At 40.4% G+C, this 23,958-nt stretch overlaps 2 protein-coding genes across 3 annotated transcripts in view; both read left to right on the top strand.

The window, feature by feature from the left end:
- F8 (coagulation factor VIII) overlaps positions 1-17,406 on the top strand; it is a 125,611-nt gene extending 108,205 nt beyond the window's left edge. For both annotated transcript variants that reach the window (XM_082447897.1, XM_082447896.1), the window contains 4 exons: positions 3,617-3,761; positions 4,161-4,309; positions 5,075-5,251; positions 15,011-17,406. In XM_082447897.1, the coding sequence (XP_082304023.1) occupies positions 3,617-3,761; positions 4,161-4,309; positions 5,075-5,251; positions 15,011-15,166 (627 nt within the window). In that variant the 3' untranslated portion in view covers positions 15,167-17,406. The remainder of the gene's footprint in view (positions 1-3,616; positions 3,762-4,160; positions 4,310-5,074; positions 5,252-15,010) is intronic.
- Positions 17,407-17,510: 104 nt separating this feature from the next.
- On the top strand, positions 17,511-23,826 carry SMIM9 (small integral membrane protein 9). The gene is made up of 4 exons (XM_082445727.1): positions 17,511-18,967; positions 19,156-19,481; positions 20,196-20,392; positions 23,171-23,826. The coding sequence occupies exons 1-4, from the start codon at positions 18,961-18,963 to the stop codon at positions 23,196-23,198; spliced, it is 558 nt and encodes a 185-aa protein (XP_082301853.1). The 5' UTR covers positions 17,511-18,960; the 3' UTR covers positions 23,199-23,826.
- The last annotated feature ends 132 nt before the right edge of the window (positions 23,827-23,958 follow it).

Raw genomic sequence — 23,958 nt, 5'->3', positions numbered from 1 at the left:
GGGGGGGGGCGAGCACGCCCCGTAACACGTAGACCCTGTGAGGTCACTGCTTTCCCATAACCCCTCCCCCACCCCACCTCACCCCGCCCCCACCCCCACCGCTGGGGTCCTGGGCCTGCAAAGAAATGGCGCTGGCAGGACCCTGCTCGCCGTGCTCGCTGCACCCTCTCTTTGCTGGAACTCTCACTGTCCACCGGACGGGAACTTTGTACAGAGAAGGCAGCTAATGGCGGACCATCCAGGGGCACCAAGTATACACTGGCGGTGCTGGGCCACCATCACGACTATATATCTACTTCCAAGACGTTGGCACCAGCCCAAAGAGAAACCCCTGTACCCGCCAGGCAGTCTCTCCCCACTGCCCCCTCCTGCAGTGTCCCCCACCCCACCCCACCCCACCCCCCATAGTCCCCAGGCAACCACTCATCTGCTTCCTGTGCACAGACATTTGCCTGCTCTGGAGACTTCCTAGAGATGGAAGCAGACAATAAATAGGTGGCCTTTTGTGTCCGGCTGCTTTCACTTATGTTTGCGTTAGGGTTCATCCACGCGGTAGCACCAATCAGCACTTCATGCCTTTTCCTGGCTGAATAATATTCCAATGCGTGGCTAGGCCACACATGTTGTGTATCCGCTCAGCAGCTGATGTACATTTGGGTGACTTCCACCTTGTGCCTGTTGGGCATAGTGCTGTGGTGAACATTCCTGTGCAGGGTTCTGCTTGAACGCCTGTTTTCAACTCATTTGGGTTTACAACCCATGGGATAGATCTATGGGTTTATTTCTGGACTCGTAGTTCTACTACACTGATCTATGTGTCTATTCTTATGCTAGTGCCACATAGTTTTGATAACTGTAGCTTTGGACTAAGTTTTGAAATAGGGACGTGTGAGTCCTCCAACGTTTTTCTTCTTTTCCAAGATTATTTTGGCTATTCAAGGTCACTTGAAATTCCGTATGCATTTAGGATTGGCTTTTACCTTTCTGTAAAACAGAGCATTACGATTTCCATAGGGATTGCATTAAATCTCTAGATAACTTTGGGTGGGATTGCCATCTTAAAAATATTAAGTCTTGCAGTCCACAAAATCTGCTATCTTTCCTTTTTTTTTTTTTAAGGTCATCATTAATTTCTTTCAGCAGTGCTTTGTAGTTTTTGGTGCACAAGGCTTGCACCTCCTTGGCTAAATTTATCCGTGTGTATTTTATTCCTTTTGATGTTGTCTGAAATAGAACTGTTGTCAATTTCATTTTGGATTTTTTTTTTTCATTGCTGGGATATGGATACACAACAGATTTTTGTGTGTTGATCTTGTATACTGCAACTTGGTTGAATTCGTTTGTTAACTCTAATAGTGTTTTGTGGATTCTTTAGGGTTTCCTATACAGAAGAGTATGTCATCTGAGAATAGAAGTAGTTTAACTTCCTTTCCAACTTGGATGCTTTTCATTTCTTTTTCTTGCCTCATTGCTCTGACTAGGACTTCCATTACAGTCTTGAGTAGAAGCAATGAAAGCAAGCATTCTTCTCTTGTTCCTGATGTTAGGGAAAATGCTTACAGTCTTCCACCGTTGAGTATGACATTAGCTAGGGTATTTCATAAATGCCTTTTATTTTGTTGAGGAATTTCCCTTCTATTCTTAGTTTGCTGGGTGTATTTTGTTTGTTTTTTAATCATGAAAAGTTGTTAGATTTTATTGAATGCTTTCTCTGCATAACTAAGATGATCATGAGGGTGTTTTCCCCCTTCATTTTATCAATGTGGTTTTGATTAATCAGTTTTCTTATGTTGAGCCATCCTTGCATTCCTGCGATAATTCCTATTTGGACATGGAATGTAATATTTATAATATGCTGCTGGATTCAGCTTGCTAGAATTCTTCTGAGAATTTTTGCATCTATATTCATAAAGGCTATTGGTCTGTAATTTTCTTTATTCTGGTATATATGTCTGGCTTTGGTATCAAGGTAATGCTGGCCCTATAGTATGAGTTAGGATGTTTTTCCTCTTTTTCTATCTTTTGGAAGAGTTTGGGAAAGGATTGGCATTAATTCTTTAAACATTTATTAGAATTCACCAGTGAAGCCACCTAGTACATAGTTTCTGGCACATAATACATGGAATCTAGGATTTGTGTAGTCATTAACTATTTGTTGAATCAATACATTGTCTTCCTAAGAAGGTATCTGATCAAGACACAATAATTGAGTTAAAAATGAAGCAGATCTATTTATCAAAAATAATGCTGTGCCTATAGATTGTCATACTGAGTGAAGTAAGTCAGACAGAGAAAGACAAATACATGATATCACTTATATGTGAAATCGAAAAAAAAGTGTACAAATGAACTTATGTACAAAACAGAAGTAGAGTCACAGATGTAGAAAACAAACTTATGGTTACCAGGGGGGTAAGGGGGGGATAAATTGGGAGATTGGGATAGACATATACACACTACTATATAGAAAATAGATAACTAATAAGGACCTACTATATAGCACAGGGAACTCTACTCAATACTCTGTAATGACCTATGTGGGAAAAGAATCTAAAAAAGAGTGGATACATGTATGTGTATAACTGATTCACTTTGCTGTACAGCAGAAGCTAACACAACATTGTAAATCAACTATACTCCAATAAAAATATTTTTTAAATGCTGTGATTTCTGGGGCAATGCTATACATTTATTAACATTTTTATCCCATAGGAAGAAAAAATTGTTACATGGAAGAACAATTTTTTTAAATTCCCCATAATACTATAACTCTGATGTCTGATTATATAACAGCCGTACATTGATTCCTGTTTCAGTGTATTCAAGCAGATACAGAATCCCAGGTGTTTTATGAGAGAGGATTTTCAACTTTCTTTTTACTATATACCATGATTTAAATCTAGGCCTTTTGAATTGGAATTACTACCATATTTCTCAAACTGTGTTCCTTATTCCTTAAATATGTCATGTACTTTTCTGTAGAACCTAGACATGTCAAGTTCCTAAACCCCAGAAGTTGGATATTAACATGTGTCTCATGAATTCATACACAAGGAGTCATTAATTAATGCCCCACAGTACACACACACACACACACACACACACACACACACACACACACATATTATTGGAAGATCATTCTGAGACCAGTATGGTAAGCTGCCTACTCCCAGTTCCCTTTCACAGCTGCAGCTGACTCTGCCCTAAGCTAGTGTTTCTCAAACTTTATGGTTTGATTCAGTAGATCTGGAACAGGGCTCAAGATGTTGCATTTCTAATTGCTCCCAGGTGATTCTAATGCAGCTGGTCTGTGGCCCATACTGGATTAGCAAAGGCCTAAATGGCTTCCGCAACTTTGATGAATGACCGTTTTACTGGACCCCAAAGTAGACTACTTAACCTGCTCAGACCTAATCTCCCTTGTTCCATTCTTCTCCCTGTGATTTTCTCCTTCGCATATTACATTCTAACATCTGGCTAGCCAGAATGGTTTTATTTGGGTGTTCGGTGCTGTTGAGAAATGCACAGAGCAAATTAGAAGAAAGATATGATTGGGAGGAATTGCTTCTTATTCTTTCTTCATTTTACATGTATCTGTGCTAATACCTCCCTACAGGTCTTCTTTGGCAATGTGGATTCATCTGGGATAAAACACAATATTTTTAATCCTCCAATTATTGCTCGGTATGTCCGTTTGCACCCAACGCATTACAGCATCCGCAGCACTCTTCGCATGGAGTTGATGGGCTGTGATTTAAACAGTAAGTTTCAAGTCATCCCATGTCCTTACCTCTCCCAACCATGGGGAGGATGACTAACCATCCTAGTTTTTCCGAGACTGGGGGGATTTCCCAGGACACAACTATCAATGCTAAAACCAGTACAGTCCTGGGCAAACCCATGACTTGGTCATCCTAACCATGGGATTCCCCAGGGGCAGCCACCTCCTACACTACTATTAACAAGGCAATCAAAGTCCAACAGAGCTGAGCAGAGCTGACCAGAAAACAGGGGGCATCTTAACAATAACATGCAAAAGTTAGTGCCTGGGAAATGACTTCGTGATGACAGTAGCCCTAGAATATATCAGTGGAGACAGGCCAGCAGAACCTCAGCTTCAACTTGTTCTTGTGATTACATTCTTCTTTCATTTCTCTGAGGTTGCAACATGGCACTGGGAATGGAGAGTAAAGCAATATCAGATGCACAGATTACTGCCTCATCCCACTTAAGCAATGTGTTTGCCACCTGGTCTCCTTCACAAGCCCGACTTCACCTCCAAGGGAGGACTAATGCCTGGAGACCCCGGGTAAGAGGGAACAAATTTGCCGTATAACTGATGCAGAAGAAGGAGTAGTGGTTGGGAAAGAATAGGGTAAGCTCTTGACTGTTTCTTCAGTTACTTCTATCACCTGGTTGTTCCCACAAAGAGTGTCAAGGAAAGTTGACTATGCACAGAAAACCCCACAGATATTTATTTAGTGGGTGTGCCATGTGAATTCACACAGCATTCATTGGGGGAAAATGATCCCTAATTGAACCTCCTAGAAACAGAATATCTATATGTAGTACTGGGCTAATATTTGTCAAAGAATTGGAGTGGCTGAAATCCAGTTTTACAGAGGAATATCAACAAAGCAAAGGGTCATAGTTATGTACAGTTCACTGGGCACAGTTCTTTTCTGGAACCACTCAGTTTGTGATTTTCAATCACTGACTAGCTTGGGGAAATGGATGGAGTTAATGGTCTCCGTTCCTCCAGGGGCTTATTTTAAACAAAATAGGTTGTATAACACATTGCCAAACTTTTAATACTCTAGTCAGTCTGTATATTACTCATATATTCATTCAGCAAACCTTTACTGGGCCCCTATTAAATGGCTAACTCTGGGGATACAGAGATGAATCATGAAAAATTTCGGCCCTCAATTTGCTTTGAGTCTAATAAGGGAGACTGACAAACAGGTAATTAATATGCAGAGTGAGAAGTGCTGTGATACGATTAAGAAGGGATTTGGGGATTTCTGGGAGCAAATAGTGACCAAAAAGATACTACTCTAACTAACTTCCCCAGGCAAATAATCGAAAAGAGTGGCTGCAAGTGGACTTCCAGAAGACAATGAGAGTCACAGGAGTAACCACCCAGGGGGTGAAATCTCTGCTTACCAGCATGTATGTGAAGGAGTTCCTCATATCCAGTAGTCAAGATGGCCATAACTGGACTCTGTTTCTTCAGAATGGCAAAGTAAAGGTACGCTAATCTCACAGGAAAGGCACAAAGCCTGTCTTAGAGCTTGACATTTAGAAACATAACAAGGTTGATATATGACGAGACTTTCAGGATAAACTTTACTGAGTATCTATAGTAATAGGGCACTGTGAAAGGCATTCTGGGAGGACAAGTGACTCCAAGCAAGAATGTATCATCCCAGGAAAGAGCAGAGTAGAGCCCAAAGCTGCTTATCCTCATAGATGTTGATGTCATTCAGGATGGTGGCCCTTACCGATCTCTCTAGCGTAGTCTCTTGCTACTTGCTCCTTTGCTTTCTAAGTTCCACCCATACTAAGAAACCCTCAACTCCCTAAAAACAGCATGTTCTTTCTCACACTAGGCTTTTATATGTACTGTTTCTTCTACCTAGAACATTTTTTCTGGGTACTTCTTATTGACCCTTTCACCTGGTGCATTCTTCAAGTCTCAGGTAAACATCATCTCCTCCAAGAAGAATTCCTTGTTCCCTCAAGGCTGGATTAAACATTTTTGCTTCTGGCAGTTTAGTGAACCAGAGTACTGATAATGTATGTCCTAGAGGACATTCCCATTTTAAAAAGGGCATATCGCTGATACATGCTGTAACATGCATGGCTAAATTAATTAGAGCAGACATAAAAGGACAAATATTGTATAATTCCACTTATATGAGTATATTAGTCAGCGTTCTCCAGAGAAACAGAACCAATTGACTCACATGATTATGGAGGCTGACAAGTCTCAAGATCTGCAGGGTGAATCAGCAAGCTGGAGAGCCAATGGCATAAGTTTCAGTCTGAGTGTGAAGGTCTGGAAACGAGGAGAGCCAGTGGTGTAGTTCCTGTCTGAACCCAGGAAGTGCCAACATTTGAGTTTGAGCCCAAAGGCTAGAAAAAAACCCAATGTCCCAATTCAAATGGGCCATGCAAAAAGAATTCTCTCTTACTCAGACGAAGGTCAGCCTTTTTGTTCTATTCAGGCCTTCAACTGATTGCATAAGGCCCACCCACTTTGGGGACGGCCATCTGCTGTACTCACTCTACTATTAAATGTTCATCTCATCCAAAAACATACTCACCAACACACCCAGAATAATGTTTGACCAAATATCTGGACACCATATGGCCTAGACAAGTTGACACATAAAATTTAACAATTACAATGAGCCTGAAATTCGAATAGAGGTTACCAGAGGCTGGGAGCTGGGGAGAATGGAGAGTTATTGTTTGATGGAGACAGAGTTTCAGTTTTGTTTTTGTTTTTATTTTTTGGTTTTTCGTTTTGTTTTGTTTTGTTTTGGCCGCGCTGTGTGGCTTGTGGGATGTGGGATCTTCGTTCCCTGACCAGTGATTGAACCCGTGTCCTCAGCAGTGAGAGCACAGAGTCCGAACCACTGGAGCACCAGGGAACTCCCCAGAGTTTCAGTTTTGCAAGATGAAGCGTTTTGGATGGTTGGTGGTGATAGCTGCACAACATTGTGAATGTACTTGTTATATACTTGTTGTCAAACGTACTTGTACGCTTAAAAACAGTTAAAATGTTAAAATATATGGTATGTATATATTACCAAAATTTAAAAAAGGCTATAGCACTGATAGTACATACTTCTTAATGCACTGCTGCACTCAGTGAAGAAAGGGGACTCTCCAGCCTCCTCACCACCAACAGCAAAAAAACAAAACAAACAAACAAACAAAACAATGAGCTTTTATTTTAAAATAATGAGCTTAAATCAGAGCAAAGAGAGGTGAAAAATGAGAAAATGTAAAATGGAGGAACTTTCCTAAAGGGAACTGCTTATATTAGTGTTGTTCTCAGGACACCAAGCTTTCAGCAAAATGCAAGAATGGAATGTGAGACTTCTGCATTAAGTAATGAAACCCAGAAAGGAGCAGAACTAGTTGCAGATAAGTAGCACCTCCTGGCTTCTGGAAGAATGATTTCTCTAGAGAAAAAGCATTCCCAGTTTAGGTCTCCAGGATTCCTACATATTAAAATGATAAGATCATGAACATAGATCAGCAAACATACAAGATAACAAGCCAACTTGACTACAAATGGGCAGAAACAATCAATACAAATTTAGAATCTGAAGAATATCAGATATTGACATTATCAGATATATATCATAAAATAATTATGCACGAAATATTTAAAGCAATGAGCTATGGAAACATAAAAATAAATGACAAATTATTAGGCAGTTTTGGAAAAAACAGTACTTTTAGAAATTAAAAAACATCATTGTTGAAGTTTAAAAATCAAAGACAGACTTAATAGTGAATTGGGCACAGCCAAAGAGAATTTAGTCACCGGAACATATATCTGAAGAAATTACCCAGAATGGAGCACAGAAGGTGAAACATATGAAAAAGAAATTGAGACATAATGCTATACAGAGAAAGCCATATATATATATATATATATATATATATATATATATATATATATATATATATATGTGGAATCCAGAATGAATGCAGGAAATAGTGGAGAAGTGGCAAACAAACAAGGATGACCACTTTCGCCACTTCTGTTCAACACTGTACTGGAAGTTATAGCCAGAGAAATTACAAAAAATAAAAAGTAAACAAAAGGCATTCAGATTGGAAGGGAAGAAGTAAAACTCTCTCTCTTCACCAATGATATGATTTTATCGTAGAAAATCCTAAAGAACCCACAAAAAACTATTAGAACTAATAGATGAATTCAGTAAAGTTGTAGGATACATGATCAACACACAAAAATCTGTTGTGTTTCCATACACTAGTAGTGAAAAATCTGAAAAGAAAATTAAGAAAAAAATTTCATTTAAAATATCATCCAAAAGAATAAAATATTTAGGAATAAACTTAACCAAGGAGGTACAAGACTTGTACACTCAAAACTACAAAACACTGCTTGAAAAATTAAAGAAGACCTAAATGAATGGAGAGACATCCTGGGTTAATGGATTGGAACACATTATTAAGATGACACTACTAACCAAAGCTTTCTACAGATTCAGTGCAATCCCTATCAAAATCCCAATGGCCATTTTTGCAGAAATGGCCAAGCTGATCTTAAAATTCATCTGTAATTGTAAGGGACCCAAAATAGCAAAAACAATCTTGAAAAAACAGTTACTGGATTCACACTTCCCAATTTCAAAACTTACTGCAAAGCTACAGTAATCCAAACACTGTGGTAGTGACATAAAGATAGAATTCAAGTCCAGAAATAAGGCTATACATCTATAGTAAATTGATTTTCGATAAGGGTGCCAAGACCATTCAATGGGAAAAGAATAGTCTCTTCAACAAATAATGCTGGGAAAACTGGATAGCCACATGCAAAAGAATGAAGTCACCACACACCATATACAAAAATTAATTCAAAATAGATCAAATACCTAAATATAAGAACTAAAACTTTAAAACTCTTGGAAGAAAATATAGAGGTAAATCTTCATGACCTTGGATTTTACAAATGGTTTTTTAGATGTGAACCATAATCACAAACAACAGAAGAAAAATAGATATGAAAAGAATTCTTAAACTCAACAGAAAGACAACCAAATTTAAAAATAGGCAAAGGACTTCCATAGGCATTTCTCCAAAGAAGATATACAAATGGCCAACAAGCACATCAACACCAACATCATTAGTCATTAGAAAAATGCAAATCAAAACCACAATGAGATATTACTTCACACTTACTAGGATGGCTGTAATTTTTTTAATACAGAAAGTAAGAAGTGTTAGCAAGGATGTAGAAAAATTGGAACCCATACTGCTGATGGCAATGCAAAATAGGCAGCCACTGTAGAAACCATAGAATTACCATATGATCCCAGCAATTCTGCTACTGGGTGTGTACCCAAAAGAATTGAAAATAGGCAATTAACAAAAACTTGCAGGCAAATGCTCATAGCAGCACTATTCACAATAGCCAATGGGTGAAAATGACCCATATGTCCATCAACTGGTGGATAAACAAATTCTGGTCTATCCATACAGCTGAATATTATTCAGCCATTAAAAAACATAGACATGCTGATGCATGCTACAATATGGATGAACCTTGAAAATATGCTAAGTGAAAGAAGTCAGACACAAAAGACTACATATTGTATGATTCCATTTATATGAAATATCCAGAATAGGCAAATATAGAGAGACAGGAAACAGATTAGTGATTACCAGAGATTGGAGAGAAGGGTAAACGGGGAGTGCCTTCCTGATGGGTACTGGATTTCCTTTTGCAGTGATAGAAATATTCTGGAACTAGATAATGGTGAATGTAGTAAATGCCACTGAATTTTACAATTTAAAATGGTTAAGATGATAAATTTTATGTTATGTACATTTTACCACAATAAAAAGGAACCAGAAGACACATACATTACCATAATAAGAGTGACAAGCTGACAGACGATTTGTAAGCAATAATGAAAATCAGAAGATAATTAATGATATCCATGTGATGCTAAAAGGAAAAATCTGAAACCTGCCCCCAAAAGAAAGAAAATCTGGTGAAATATTTTTCATGCATTTAAGCAAAAACTAAAAAAAAATTTTCAGGGACTTCCCTGGCAGTCCAGTGGTTAAGGCTCTGAGCTTCCATTGCAGGGGGCCCGGGTTCAATCCCTGGTGGGGGAACTAAGATCCCGCAAGCTGTGCAGCCACAGCCAAAAAAAAAAAAAAATTTCCAACTTGCATGACTGATTTTACCACCCAGTAAAATCCTGCCAACATAAAAAAATGAGGATATTTATTAACCTTATGACAGTAAATTTGGAAAATTAGGTAAAATGGATAATTTCTAGTAAATATAACTTACTCAAGAAGGAATCGAAAACCCTGAAACTCCTACAACCATTTTTTTTTTATTGGCCGCGCCCCACAACTTGCGGGATCTTAGTTCCCCGACGAGGGATGGAACCTGGGCCCCCTGCAGTGGAAGTGCGGAAACTCCTACAACCTTTGAAAAATTGAATTGGTGTTCAAAAATCTTCCTACAAAGAAAACTCCAGATTCAGATGGCTATACTAAATACTCTACCAAATTTTCAAGGGAGAAATAATACCATTATTACAAAGATTCTTCCAGAAAAATGGAAAAAGCTTGTATTTACATTATCCAACTCTTTAAATGATGACAACAAATCACAACAAGGACAAGTTTATTAGAAAGGAAAATAATAGGCCAACTTTACTCATGAACATAGATCCGAAACAAAATATTAGCAATATGTATGTGTTAGATTTATCCTAGGAATGCAAGGTTGGCTTAACATTAGAAATTAATGCAATCCATCACATTAATGAACTTCAGGATTATACAGCCAATAAATGCTGAGAAAAAGATTCATAAAATTCAATATCTATTCTTAATGGGAGAATTTAACAAACTAAGACTAGTAGGGAAACTACGCAATCTGATAAAGGATATTCACAAAAATTTTACAGCAAATATACTATTTTAGGTGAAACACAGAAAGGTTTCCCTTTGAGATTAAAAATAAGATACCATTTATCTATTGCTGCATCACAGACTACCCTGAAACTTGGCCACAATTTTGTGGATCAGGAATTTAGGTTGATCTGGCTGGCTGGTTTGTCTGTGATCCATGGGGTGTCAGTGGGTATGGATGGCTGGATCTACTTCCTAGATGGCTTCTTTGCTCACTTGCCTGGTATCTTGTTTCTCCTTGACCTTTTCATCCACTGATGTCTCTTCAGGGCCTCTCAGCATGGTGGTCTTAGGATAGTCACTCTTCTTACATAAAAGCTAGATTCCAAGAAACCAAGGTGGAAGCTGTCAGTCCTGTTGAACTTGGCACAGCACCACCTCTGCCGCCATACTCTATCAGCCCACAGAATCAATTGCCCACCCCAACTCAAAACAAATCAAAAGACATATGCGCCCCAATGTTCACTGCGGCAGTATTTACAATAGCCAGGACATGGAAGCAACCTAAGTGTCCAAGGACAGAGGAATGGATAAAGATGATGTGGTACATATATACAATGGAATACTACTCAGCCATAAAAAAGAATGAAACCATGCCATTTGCAGCAACATGGATGGACCTAGAGATTATCATACTAAGTGAAGTAAGTCAGACACAGAAAGACAAATATCATATGATATCACTTATATGTGGAATCTAAAAGAAATGATACAAATGAACTCATTTACAAAACAGAAATAGACTCACAGACATAGAAAATAAACTTATGGTTACCAAAGGGGAAGGGTGGGGGGAAGAGAGATAAATTAGGAGTTTGGGATTAACAGATATACACTACTATACATAAAATAGATAAGCAACAAGGATTTACTGTATAGCACTGGGAACTATATTCAGTATCTTGTAATAACCTATAATGGAAAATAATCTGGAAAAAAATATGTATATATAACTGAATCACTTTGCTGTATATCTGAAACTAACACAATATTGTAAATCAGCTATACTTCAATTTAAAAAAAAAACAAGGGAATTCCCTGGAGGTCCAGTGATTAGGACTTGGTGCTTTCACTGCAGTGGCCTGGGTTCAATCCCTGGTCGGTAAGCTAAGATCCTGCAAGCTGCGTGACACGGCCAAAAAAAAAAAGTCAAAATACACCTACCTCTCCATGGGAGGAGTATCAAAAAAATTCATAGCCATCTTTAATCTGCCCCGTCCACTTTTATTAAAAACTGTATTGGAGGTCCTAAGCAATGCAGTAAGGTAAGAAAAAGAAATAAAATGTATTAGGATTGGAAAAAAAAAAACTCTCATAATATGTGGAAGATATGATGGCATACATAGAAAATCCAAAAGAATCTATCTATCTAAATTATTAGAATTACTAAGATAAGTTTGCAAGCTTGCTGAAAACAAAATCAATAGAAAATTTTATTGTATTTCTACATGCCAGAAACAAATAGAAAAATAATTTAAAATAGCATTTTAAAATTCCAAATACTGAGTTGTACATTCTCATCAAATAATGGCAGCTGCCTAAATCTCTCCATACAGCCTTCAAAAACCATCTGTCTATCTAACTATCTCTCTGTAGATATATTTTAAAATTGCAAATAAAACCACCCATAACTCACAGAATAACTAGAAGACAAAGAATACCATAAGTTTCAGTGGTGGAAATTAAGTGTTCTGGAAAAGCAAAAATGAGTCACAAAATCACAAGACATATCTTCCTATCCCATCTGTTACAGAAATTGCACTTCTCTTTATCAACAGTAGAGGGTGCTTGTGGACTAAGAAACCTAACAAGCCACCCAAACCTCTTATCTCTGACTACATATTGTAAAATCACCTCATTGCTGTGATGAATGAACAGAAAATAGCAGATGAGGTAAAAGGTATTACTCTTTTATTTTTTTAAATTTATTTATTTACTTATTTATTTTTGGCTGCGTTGGGTCTTTGTTGCTGCAACCGGGCTTTCTCTAGTTGTGGTGAGCGGGGGCTACTCTTCGTTGTGGTGCGTGGGCTTCTCATTGCGGTGGCTTCTCTTGTTGTGGAGCACGGGCTCTAGGCACACGGGCTTCAGTAGTTGTGGCTCACGGGCTCAGTAGTTGTGGCTCATGGGCTCTAGAGCGCAGGCTCAGTAGTTGTGGCGCACGGGCTTAGTTGCTCCGCGGCATGTGGAATCTTCCCAGACCAGGGATCGAACCCATGTTCCCTGCATTGGCAGGCGGAGTCTTAACCACTGTGCCACCAGGGAAGTCACAAAGGTATTATTCTTGATTTTTCACTTCCTCCTTTTTTGAAAACTCCATTGACTTTGGGCTTCACAGTAGGACTCATGTTGACCAATGCAGTGTAAGTAGACGTGATATAAACCACTTTCCAACAGAAGCTTTCAATGTGATCGTGCGTTTGGCTCAGTCTCTGGTGCCTCTGCTCTCTGCCATGAGGTAAAAATGTCCAAGCTGAGAAGACATGGTGTACGTGAGCCTTGGCCTAGAGCAGAGCCTAAGCCAACCCAGAACAGTCTTGGTTTCCAAATACCATTTCCTAGTAAAAGGAACCTGGGCTCCTTAGAGATTCCAAGACCAGAGCCAGGAAACTGCCAGGTGTTACTGGAACATCTTGGAGTCCATTATCATCATCAGAATATAAAGGGAGAGGAGACATTCTTCTCCACAGAAGAATTCCAGGTAATAAATGTAGAAGACATGACAAAATTAAGAAACCAACCATCAATACAGTATATAATACTTGTAAGGAACTTCAGTAGATACTAAAACCATTGGATGAAAGCTTAATGTGGAACCGACTATTTACACAGTCTCAAAGTCCAACCCCACAGATTGTTAGGTAAGGGAAGTTATTACCTTTATAAAAGAGAGATCTGGTGGACATCACCTTAACTAAGGGTCAAACTCTGGAGGAATCAGCATCATGTGTCCTCTGATGTGATATGGCGGGAAAGACACATCACCTAGTTAATATTCTCACTAAAGAGGTTGAACTGAAATCTAATAATAAGAAAACAGTCACACAAATTTAGAATGTGGGACATTCTACAACGCAATGGTCCTAGACTTTTTAAAAAATTTTTATTTATTTATTTTTATTTATTTATGGCTGTGTTGGGTCTTCGTTTCTGTGCAAGGGCTTTCTCTAGTTGTGGCAAGTGGGGGCCACTCTTCATCGTGGTGTGCGGGCCTTCTCACTATCGCAGCCTCTCTTGTTGCGGAGCACAGGCTCCAGACGCGCAGGCTCAGCAACTGTGGCTCACGGGCCCAGTTGCTCCGCGGCATGTGGGATCCTCCCAGACCAGGGCTCGAACCCGTGTCCCCTGCATTGGCAGGCAGACTCTCAACCACTGCGCCACCAGGGAAGCCTGTCCTAGACTTTTTTAAATGTCAACATCATGAAGGACAGAAGAAGACCAGAGACTAGGAGTCTGTTGTAGATTAAAGGAGATTTAAGTGTTCCTTGTATTATTCTTTCAGTTTCTTGAGGGGAAAGATCAAGGAATAAGTCTAGCAGAAGGTGTACAAGCCCCCAAAGTATGCCACAAATATTTATCCAAGAATCTCTTTTGTTTCCCGAAAGTTTTATCAAACACACAAACTTTAACAAATGTTTATAGTATATTTGCTATGTATATACTATATATATTGTATGTGTGGAAGGTCAGTGACCAAGGTCTCTGCTGTCATGGAACCGACATTTGGTGGTGAAAACAAAGGAAATGGTCAATAAGCAGGTAAACAGATAAATGAGAAGATTCTGAATGGTGTAAAGGAAATGAACAAGAGGAGATTTAGAGTCAACAAGAGTCCTGTTTCAGAGATAACACTTAAACTGAGACCCAAAGGCTTGGCAGGTTGAAGTATTTGGGAGTAAAATATCATGATGTTTACAACTTCCTTGAATTAGTCGGGAAAGTGGGTGAGAAGATTCCAGAGGGAAGCCATAGCTGGAAGCACGGCCTCCACAGGAGGTTAGCAAGGGTGCTCTTAATTCTAGATGTCACGACCACTTTCCCAGGTACAGAGGCAGGGGACCGAGTCATCCAGTCACCTCCCAGGGTTCAATCCTGAACTACCAGAAGCGTGGATCCCTCAATTGGAAGTGAAAAAAAGCGTGTGTGCTGGGCGATGGGCATTAGGGTGGGTGCCCATGAGGGGGCGGAGCTTAGGGAAAGTTACAGACCAAGCAGGAGGCCAATGGACTTGGGGAGCCTTGGTGGGGGGGTGTATAAACATAACTCTTTTCCTGTCAACCAACAAATGCTATCTCTCCTCTTTCAGATTTTTCAGGGAAATCAAGACTCCTTCACACCCGTGGTGAACGCTCTAGACCCCCCGCTGTTTACCCGCTTCCTTCGAATTCACCCGCAGAGCTGGGCGCACCACATCGCCCTGAGGCTGGAGCTTCTGGGCTGCGAGGCGCAGCAGCAGTACTGAGGCCCGGTCTCTCCTTCCTGGCCCCGGGCCCTTTCCTGATTTGGGTCCAGCATCCCTCTGAGCCCGCCCTCCAGGTCACTCCTGCCCCACGCTGCCCATGGTGCCATCGTTTTTCTATGTATTTCAACTCCTCAGTCCCGGCAGATATGCCCTGAAGCCTCCCAAATCAATCGTCATGTGTCCTTCATTCTCTGGGGCTGTTGCATCCAATTTACCTCTTGCGCATTTGCTGTGGCCGCTCCCAGATTGTTCCTTCCTTCCAAGGTAATCAGGCAAAAAGCAATGAGGAAACTCAGCTGGAAAGCATTCTCCTCCGGACACGGCCACCACTTCCTCCTCTGTGGTGACCAAGAAAGGTCATGATCATACTAGGCTTCTAAAGGACATATTTTTAATATTTCCACAGAAAAATGAGGAAAATCCATGGCTCTCTGGGATAGGAGATACAACATTGTAATTCTAATCATGCACTCATTTTACTCCCTTCTCAGCTAATTTCCTGCTGAAACAACACAACAAAATGTACCAGGAAATTCTGTTCCCTAACTGCCCAAGAGGAACCCCCACCTCACCCCATCCCTGACAGATAAGGTTGGGAATGGTTTACTGTCCTGTAAAAGTCCATTAAGGTTAGAGGTTAATTTACAGAAATCAATAAGGTGATATGGTTTGACTCCCTGTAAAAGGTTAACCACTTTTATGTCTAACTTAATCATCTTGTTTTGGCATTCTTTTCCCATTGACCACATACATCTTTATTTTTCAAATGCTCTTGGAACCAGCTCTTTTGTCTTCCCGCTGGTTTCCTCAATAATCAGTTAAACAAAACATTGACATGTGAAAACAAATGCCTTTGAGAGTTGTGCTTTTATACTGGAAATAAAAATGTGAACAATGAAATTTTATAATTTATGAGGTGAAGCTAACTTAAAAAATTAGAAATGGAGCCTTGATCCAGTAGCAGAGAGAGAGATTCTTAACCTTGACATCCATTAGCACCAGAAGGAGTAAAGGCAGTAGTCTGGGCTCTGGCCCATCCCACAAACCCCCCTTTTATAAGTTTTCTAGAGGTTGTGACCAACCAGAATCCGGGAGAGGCTGCAGCAGAATGTAGTGAACCTAATGTGAGAAATGCTGTACTTGCATCGCCCACATCTCCTGGGATCCCTTTTACGAGTTCAGTGTTTGCAATCATACTCCAGCTGGTTTGGCTAATGGGGGACCTGTATTCAGAAACCTATAAGACCCTGATGAAGATGACACAGATGGACAAATATACTGTGTTCATGGATTGGAAAAATTAATATTGTTAAAATGACAATGCTACCCAAGGCAATCTACAGATTTAATGCAATCTTTATCAAAATACCAATGGCATTTTTCCAGAATCAGAACAAACAATTCTAAAATTTATATGGAAATACAAAAGACCCTGAACAGCCAAAACATCTTGAGAAACAAGAACAAAACTAGAGGAATCATGCTCCCTGACTTCAGACTGTATTACAAAGCTACAGTCATCAAAACAGTATGGTAATGGCTCAAAAACAGACAAAAACAGACACATAAACCAATGGAACAGGATAGAGAGCCCAGAAATAAACCCACACACCTATGGTCAATTAATCTACGACAAAGGAGACAAGAATATACAATGAAGAAAAGACAGTCTCTTCAATAAGTGGTGCTGGGAAAACTGGACAGCTACATGTAAAAGAATGAAATTAGAACATTTCCTCATACCATATACAAAAATAAACTCAAAGTGATATAATTATTTTGGAAAACAATCTGGCATTATCTACAAAAGTTGAGCATAAAGATAGCCTGTGGCAACTCTGTTGGGTAATGACCTAGACCCAGAACTGCCATGTGAACCAAGAGACAGGGCAGCACTACCCATAACACTTCCAAACTGGAAACAACCCTTATTGCATATATTTCCTAGTGGCTCACTTTAATTGCAGTAGAGTAATCCATTATATAATATATATCACAATTTATTTATCCATTGTTTTTCTGACTGATTCATTTATGCCAGTTCTTCTATGGAGCTGATCATCCTTTTTAAAAAATTGATTTGTAAGAGTTCTTTGTATGTTAAGGACATTAACCTATTATCTGTCATATATGTTGTGGAATTTTTCACCTAATTTGTCATTAATCTTTTATCTTTCTTTACAATGTTCTGCTGTATGAAAGCTTTACATTTTTATGCAATAAATTTATCATTATTTTCACCTATGTCTTTGGGGTTTTATGACATGCTCAGAGTAGCTTTTTTCACCCCAAGATTACAAAAAACTCCACTCGTGTTTTATCCCAATATGTATATGGTTTTATTTTTGTTTAGTCCTTGATCCATCTAGAATTTATTTTTGTGTGTATGGCTCTCACTCCAGTCAGTGCATCCGAATGAATAGCCAGTCATCACATTAAACCATCTCTTTTTCCCCACTGAAATGAAATGCCACCTTTATCATCTATTCAAATCCCATACATACACTATTTGAAGGTGCAGTAGATACCACGTGGCAAACAAAATATCTTAGAAATCTTCAAGCCCAAGAGGATATGGCTACCATGAGGATGGATTTCAGTATCAACACAAATGTTTATGCATAGACAGAAGAAAACGTCTGTATACTTAGCTGTCAAATAGAGGGAGACTGGGGGTGGGTCAAATGCAGTAGATGATATCATAAGGAGGAGTAGAATTCTATTTGGAACTTCAGAAACCTTAAAGGAAGACTCTGGCCAGCTTCTTCTGAAGACGGAGGCCTGATTCACTGGCTTCTTTGCCACCTTACCTGACACAGGTCTCAACAGTGGATGAGAGTGTCAGTTCAAAATGTCTTAAGTAATAGAAAGCTCAAATAGGAGTTTATTTTTCTCAGACCTAGTAGTTGAGAGGTGGGCAGATAGAGGTGTTGGTTTAGTGGCTTAAAATTGTCAGAGCCAGAATAGATGTCATTTTCTTGGCCTTTTCCTTGTGTCCATTGCCTGATGGTCACAGGATGGCTCCTCCAACCCCAGGTAACACTTAAAGAATGTTCAAGGCAGCACAAAGGGAAAATGGTAGCGCCATTTCTTTTATCAAGACAGCAGAAAATCTTCCCGGAAGCCACCCATCAGATGTCCATTATGCTTCAGTGTCCAACACTATGTCCCATAGCCATTGTTAGCAGCAAGGCTGGCTGGGAGAAGGCGGATTCAGCTTTTCTAGCCTCTCTGGTTGCATGTAATAAGTGAAAAGGGGGTGGTGATGACAGGCAATGAACAATATCTGCCCAAATTCACCACCCATTCATTCATTCAAAACATATTTATTGAGCACCTGAACAGCCTATGTGAACAAAACAGAGAGGAGCACGTGTGGCTTGTTCCAGAGGAAATGAGGCTGAGGTGGAGTGATCAAGAGTAGATAATAGGACATGAGTTCAGGGAAGTCAGTAGGACACTACCTGACTTACAACAAAGTGAGATCTCTTTGGCTGTTCAGTGGCAGCAAGCAGGAAGCTACGAACTCCTGTGACTGCAGAACTTCTGGGCCACCGCCACCCCCATGATGGACTGTGCCCCCTTATCCACTGAAATTCATACCTGGTTAACCATTTATACTGCTTATTTGCTGATTCAGTAATAAACCCAACTCAAATCAAAACAAAACGAAAAGGATGTGGGACTGAAAAAGCGGAGTCAAAGATGACACCACAGGGTTTGGCCTGAACAACTTAAAGAGTTTCCACTGATTGAGCTGGAAAAGCCCGAAGGGGGATGTGGTTTAGGAGGGGATGTCAGGTACCTGATCCGACGGAGCACAGTCAATTTCTGTCTTGTGTCGTTTTGTTTCTTGAAGGCGGGATGGTTTTTGCTTTGGAAATTGGCTGTGTTCAGGACTCAACAGTGGCAGTCAGTGAATTTTTCTTGTGTTCATCATAGCTTTAGTTTTGCAATAAAAACTAAACCACCATTTTCTGACTTTTCAGACAGAGCTGCCTTGGGACGAGCCAAGGAAAAAGCCATCTCCCCTCGGTGCAGGCCCTCGGGAGAGCCCATGGAACCCCCGAAGCTGCTGTGCTCTCTGACTTGCCTCTTGTTGGAAACTGTCGCTTTGTCTCTGTCACCTTTATCTGCCTTCGGAATACAAGACCAGGATGGATTGGAACCACGCTCAAGGGGTGTGTTTGCTGTTACGATGAATGTTCCTCTCTTCATAGGACGTAAGATTCCTGTCTCAGGTCAGGAAAGACTGATTCTGTATTTAAAAATAATGTTCGCAGGAAAGCAAAGTATTTCTGGTTTGGTTCAACAAGCATGAACCCACTAAGCCAAAGCCATAGATTTCAACCTTCCGTGAAATATGACAAATGCTCCCTGAGGACAAAGGGATAATTAAAGTTGTTTGGGGGGAGGGGTCAAGAAGGACTTCAGAAAGGAAGCGAAATTTAAGCTAAAGCTGATGAGCCAGTGACCCGTGGCTTAGGTGCTCCCAAAGCCCAGCGTGGTGCTCAGTTCCTTCCCATCTCTGGAAAGGGTATCGTTGTGAGTGGTGAACCCTCCTGACTTCACGCCACAGACACTTCTGTTTGCCCTGCCTCTTCCCTCTGAGCCTCCTTCTGCCAGCCGCCCGGCCTCCTTCTCCTCCTCTTGGTGCCACTGGGGCAGGTGGCCATCTCCTTTCTCCTCATGGGACACAGGGCGCTCAGCCCCCCGAACACCCTCTAGGCAACAGCATGGTGTCTGTTAAGGCGTGCTCCTCGCTCACAGTATATACCCCATTGATTCACAGAGACCTCCAAACAACCTTTAAGCGATCTGGGGCGGAGATTATTGCTCCTATTTGACATACAAGGAGGAAAAGATGATATCTATCTGAGGATACCTTTTTTTTTCCCCAAAAGTGTATTCCTTTAATCTCTTAGCACAGCAAAGTTGTTAGGAATATGGGCCCTGGGCAACTATAAGAACCTGAAAAAAAAAAAAAAAAAAAAAGAACCTGAGATCTGGGACAACTATTTGAACTTGAACCAGGTTTGAAATCCCAGCTTCATCACTTAGCCTCTCCTCAGTGACTGTCTATGCTCTTCCTGCAGAAACTTCCAGGTCCTGGCTGAGCAACTTCAGTGATTACCTGTGGGATTTCATCAGGAGCTCCATCCCTACAGCTGCCATTTTTGCTTTTCTGATCATTTCAGCAATCATGGGGACCCTCTGCTGCCTCACGTAAGCTGCTGGGGGGAGGAGAGGGGGAACCGAGGGAGAGGCAGGAACGGCCAAGTTCCACACCAGCCTGCGCATCTGTAACTAAGGGAAAGTTTTGAGGAAGGTGATTGTGGGAACACCACTCTGAAAGTCCGTGTGTCCCCCTTTGAAAAAGTCTCCTGCACATTCTCTTTTTTTTCTCCAACCCACCCCCTACGTTTCCAACCACTGACATGTGATGTTTAAAGACCAGTGTTTGCAACTGATCTTTTTTTTTCTTATACTAACTTCATTAACTCCTAATTATCCTTCCCTTTAGTTTAGGAACTATACATGGAAAACATATGATTAACTTTTCAATTGCCTGAAAATTTGCGGAAATATTTATTATTAAATCATATGAAGCCAAAGAGATTCCTGAAATAGCTAACAAAATACTTCAGCTTAGCTAGAAAAGCCTGAATTTTATTAATTCAATCAGTATTTACTAAGAGATGACCACTTGCCTGTCTCTGTCCTGATTACTAGAGACAGAGAAATAAGACAACTGAACAATTACAACCTGGTGGCTCAGGGCTGTTCAAACTGCGCAATCTAATAAAGTGGCTGAGGTCAAAGATCAGGTGAAGGGTGTGGCATCCCCACCTAAGGCTCATGATAACCTCAAAACGACCACAGATCAAGAACCATGTCTAGGAAACAAACTTGGATATGGTTCCTGGCACCTGGAACTGACAGGAGCCAAACAGAACTAAATGAGCTATTCATTGTTTGAGCCATACAGCAGTATTCGGACCTCTGATCGGCCATGAGAAGCACATGGGCTCTGAATGCCCCTAGGAGGGCCTGCTCCCCGACACTTGCTTCAGGTACAGCCACAGAGAATGGTGGACCGGGGGAGCCTCCTGGAGGATGGGCCACAGGCCAGGAGGAAGAGCTGGGCGTGATCAGTGCTGACCAGCAGGATTCCAGAATTGCTACAGAGCAGGGACTGCTGTAGGCCTCCCAGTCTTCCTCTTTTCAATGGGGAGCGTTTACGGCGGTTGCCCTCTTCCTGCTCCATCACTGTATGGGGCGGGGGTGGGGAGTGGAAGCTGGAGATCAGGGGCACATGGTCTATTTCGGTTCAAAGCTCTCTTAACCAAGAAGAGCCACACCCAGACTTGAGAGAACCAGATACTCTGGAAGCAGACTGTGTGTCGGGAGTGTGGTGTGCAGGGTATTATCAGGGATCAACGCCTGCCGGGCGCAGGGGCAGGAAGGGAGAAGCTGAACCGCCTTGCAAGCCCTGCAAGGCCTCGGGTGACCCCCTTCAGAGTTGTCCCTCCCCCGCCGCAGGAAGTACAGGCTCTGTGTTCACCAACCCTGTTCCTTCTTCCCAAGCACAGAGGAAGACTGCATTTCCCAACTAAAGAAGCCAGGACTCAAGTCAACATACATTTGATTCGCTATCTTTTAAATCACTGTTGCTCAAACTCTGGCCAGCAGGCCGGCTGCATCAGAAACATCTGAGGCTTTGGTGAAACACGCACACACAGAGGGACTTCTGCGAAGACAGGCACGCAACATGCCGAGAGAAATATTTCCTTCTTTGAAGTAAATGGCTCAGCCTGGGGAGAAAAACCAGTAAACCCTTGCTGGGAACAAGCAAGGACAGTAAGAGCAAAACAAAATAAGACATGGATGACAAAATATAAAGGGATCCAAAAAGCTGGCACTATTAAATAGAGATAAACAAAGACCTTAGTGAAAGTAAGATTAGAGAAAAAAAATGATAGATGCAGGAGACATAATTAATTTTTTGGTAGAAAACAACCAAAATAATTCAACAGAAGAAAACACTTCAAGGCATAATTTTTTTAAATATTGCAAAATTAAAGGAAGGTTTGAGTCTCTAGTCATACGGGGTGCACATAGTAGACGCCGAATAATACTTATTTTTTATGAATACATTTCACAGTCAGGATTGCAAACAGTTTCTCTGTGCCTCTTTATTCACCCTCTATAACCATTAGTGGTGGCCGTAAGGAAGGCTTAGGCTAGCTGCTTGCTACCTGAGGAAATCAGCATGGAAGCCTGGCTAACCTCTCAGGGCCCTGGCAAGTACGCAAAAACACACGTATTCAATCTAACGAATTTTTAGTACGGTTTATACTAGTGAAAAAATAGAACCAACTTAAATGATTCTTGGCTGGTTAAAGAAAGCAGTGAACATTCATACGAGTACTATACAGTCACCAAAACGTTGCTGTAGGAGGGTAATTACATGGAATCAGATTCATGAAATATTGTTGAGTGGAAAAAAGCAGATTATAACAGAGGATATACAATTTCACCCAATTTGTTGTGAAAAACTATATGTACAGGGAAAAAAACTTTTAAGGACCTAACGAAAGATTTAGACATTGGTCATCTCCTTGTGATAGTGCATAGGTGACTTTAATTATCACTATGTTGTTGTTATGTAGTTTCATGTTTATTTTTGTCTGTCTGCACTTTCCAATCTTTCCACAACAAAACGTTATTGTTTAATTAGTAAGTTTTTTAAGAGAAACTTTAAAAACAAAAAAAGAAAAACTATCTGATCACACTCCAATACCACACTCTTACTCTTACTTTCTCAAGTCATGAAAGCATTTTTGCAATATGAAATTACTTGGTTCATGTTAAGAAAAGAAGCTGTCCAAAATCCTATCTTGGAAAAGGTGATGTAACTACAAAGTAGCTCTGTGCAGACCAAGACAGTGTACTGGAATTTAAACTCAGTTCAGCAGTCGTCATTTTCTCTTCCTTTCCCAGTATCCTCATAGGTGAACCAGTCCAATGAAGTACTAGAAGATTCCAAGAGAGTGCAGAGTGTGCTATTTGTGTGCATTGAGGAAGTATCTATCAGGTAAAATTAAATTGTCTTCCATCTTAAACTACCTTTGCTTTTATTTTCTCCTTTAAAGCATGCAATTGAAAAAGTGATAGTAGACTTATTACTGTTTTAACTATAAAATAATACATACTTATTTGAAAAAATTTCATAAAATATAGAAAGAAGAAAAAGTACCCATCATTCTAGCACCCAGAAATAAACATTGTTTACATCTTGGTGTATCTACTTTCAATCTTTTTTCTATGCTTATACTACCAGTTTCCTAAAATTTGTTACCTGAAACAATAGTTCTGTTTTAATAAACATTATGACACAATAGGGCTTTGTGGCCAATTAAGTTGGAGAGATGCTGAATTAAACAAATTTAAACATATTTCCTTCACTGTATGACATATCGTGGCTATCTTTCCATATCAGGAAGTGTTGCATAATATTCCTTGCAGTGGATTCGACAGAAGTCGTTTAAGCACCCCCCATATAATAATAATTTAGGGTGTTTGTACTTGTTCACTATTACAAATGTAATGCAGGTGGTAGTTTTATACGTTATTCATTTGCTTTCCCCTTTGCCGTTCTGAGTTGGAAATCATTCACTCCGTGGGCACTATTGAACACCTCCTGTTCTGGGCAGGTAACAAAACAAACACCAAGCCTGGCTCGGGTGGAGGGCACAGCAGGGCCAGGGGCCTCAGAAAGCATCTGGGCT

Source organism: Balaenoptera physalus (genome assembly GCF_965194825.1).
Source record: "Balaenoptera physalus genome assembly, chromosome: X".
NCBI lineage: Eukaryota > Metazoa > Chordata > Mammalia > Artiodactyla > Balaenopteridae > Balaenoptera > Balaenoptera physalus.
The sequence above is the reverse complement of the archived record's forward strand: the minus strand, read 5'-3'. Positions and strand labels throughout refer to the sequence as shown.

Excerpts from the sequence above, each read along its gene's own strand:
- SMIM9 (XM_082445727.1), top strand. Across the intron at positions 19,482-20,195 it reads TTTCTGGTTTGGTTCAACAA|ACCAGGTTTGAAATCCCAGC; the intron begins GCATGAACCCAC and ends ATTTGAACTTGA. Across the intron at positions 20,393-23,170 it reads GGGACCCTCTGCTGCCTCAC|TATCCTCATAGGTGAACCAG; the intron begins GTAAGCTGCTGG and ends TTCCTTTCCCAG.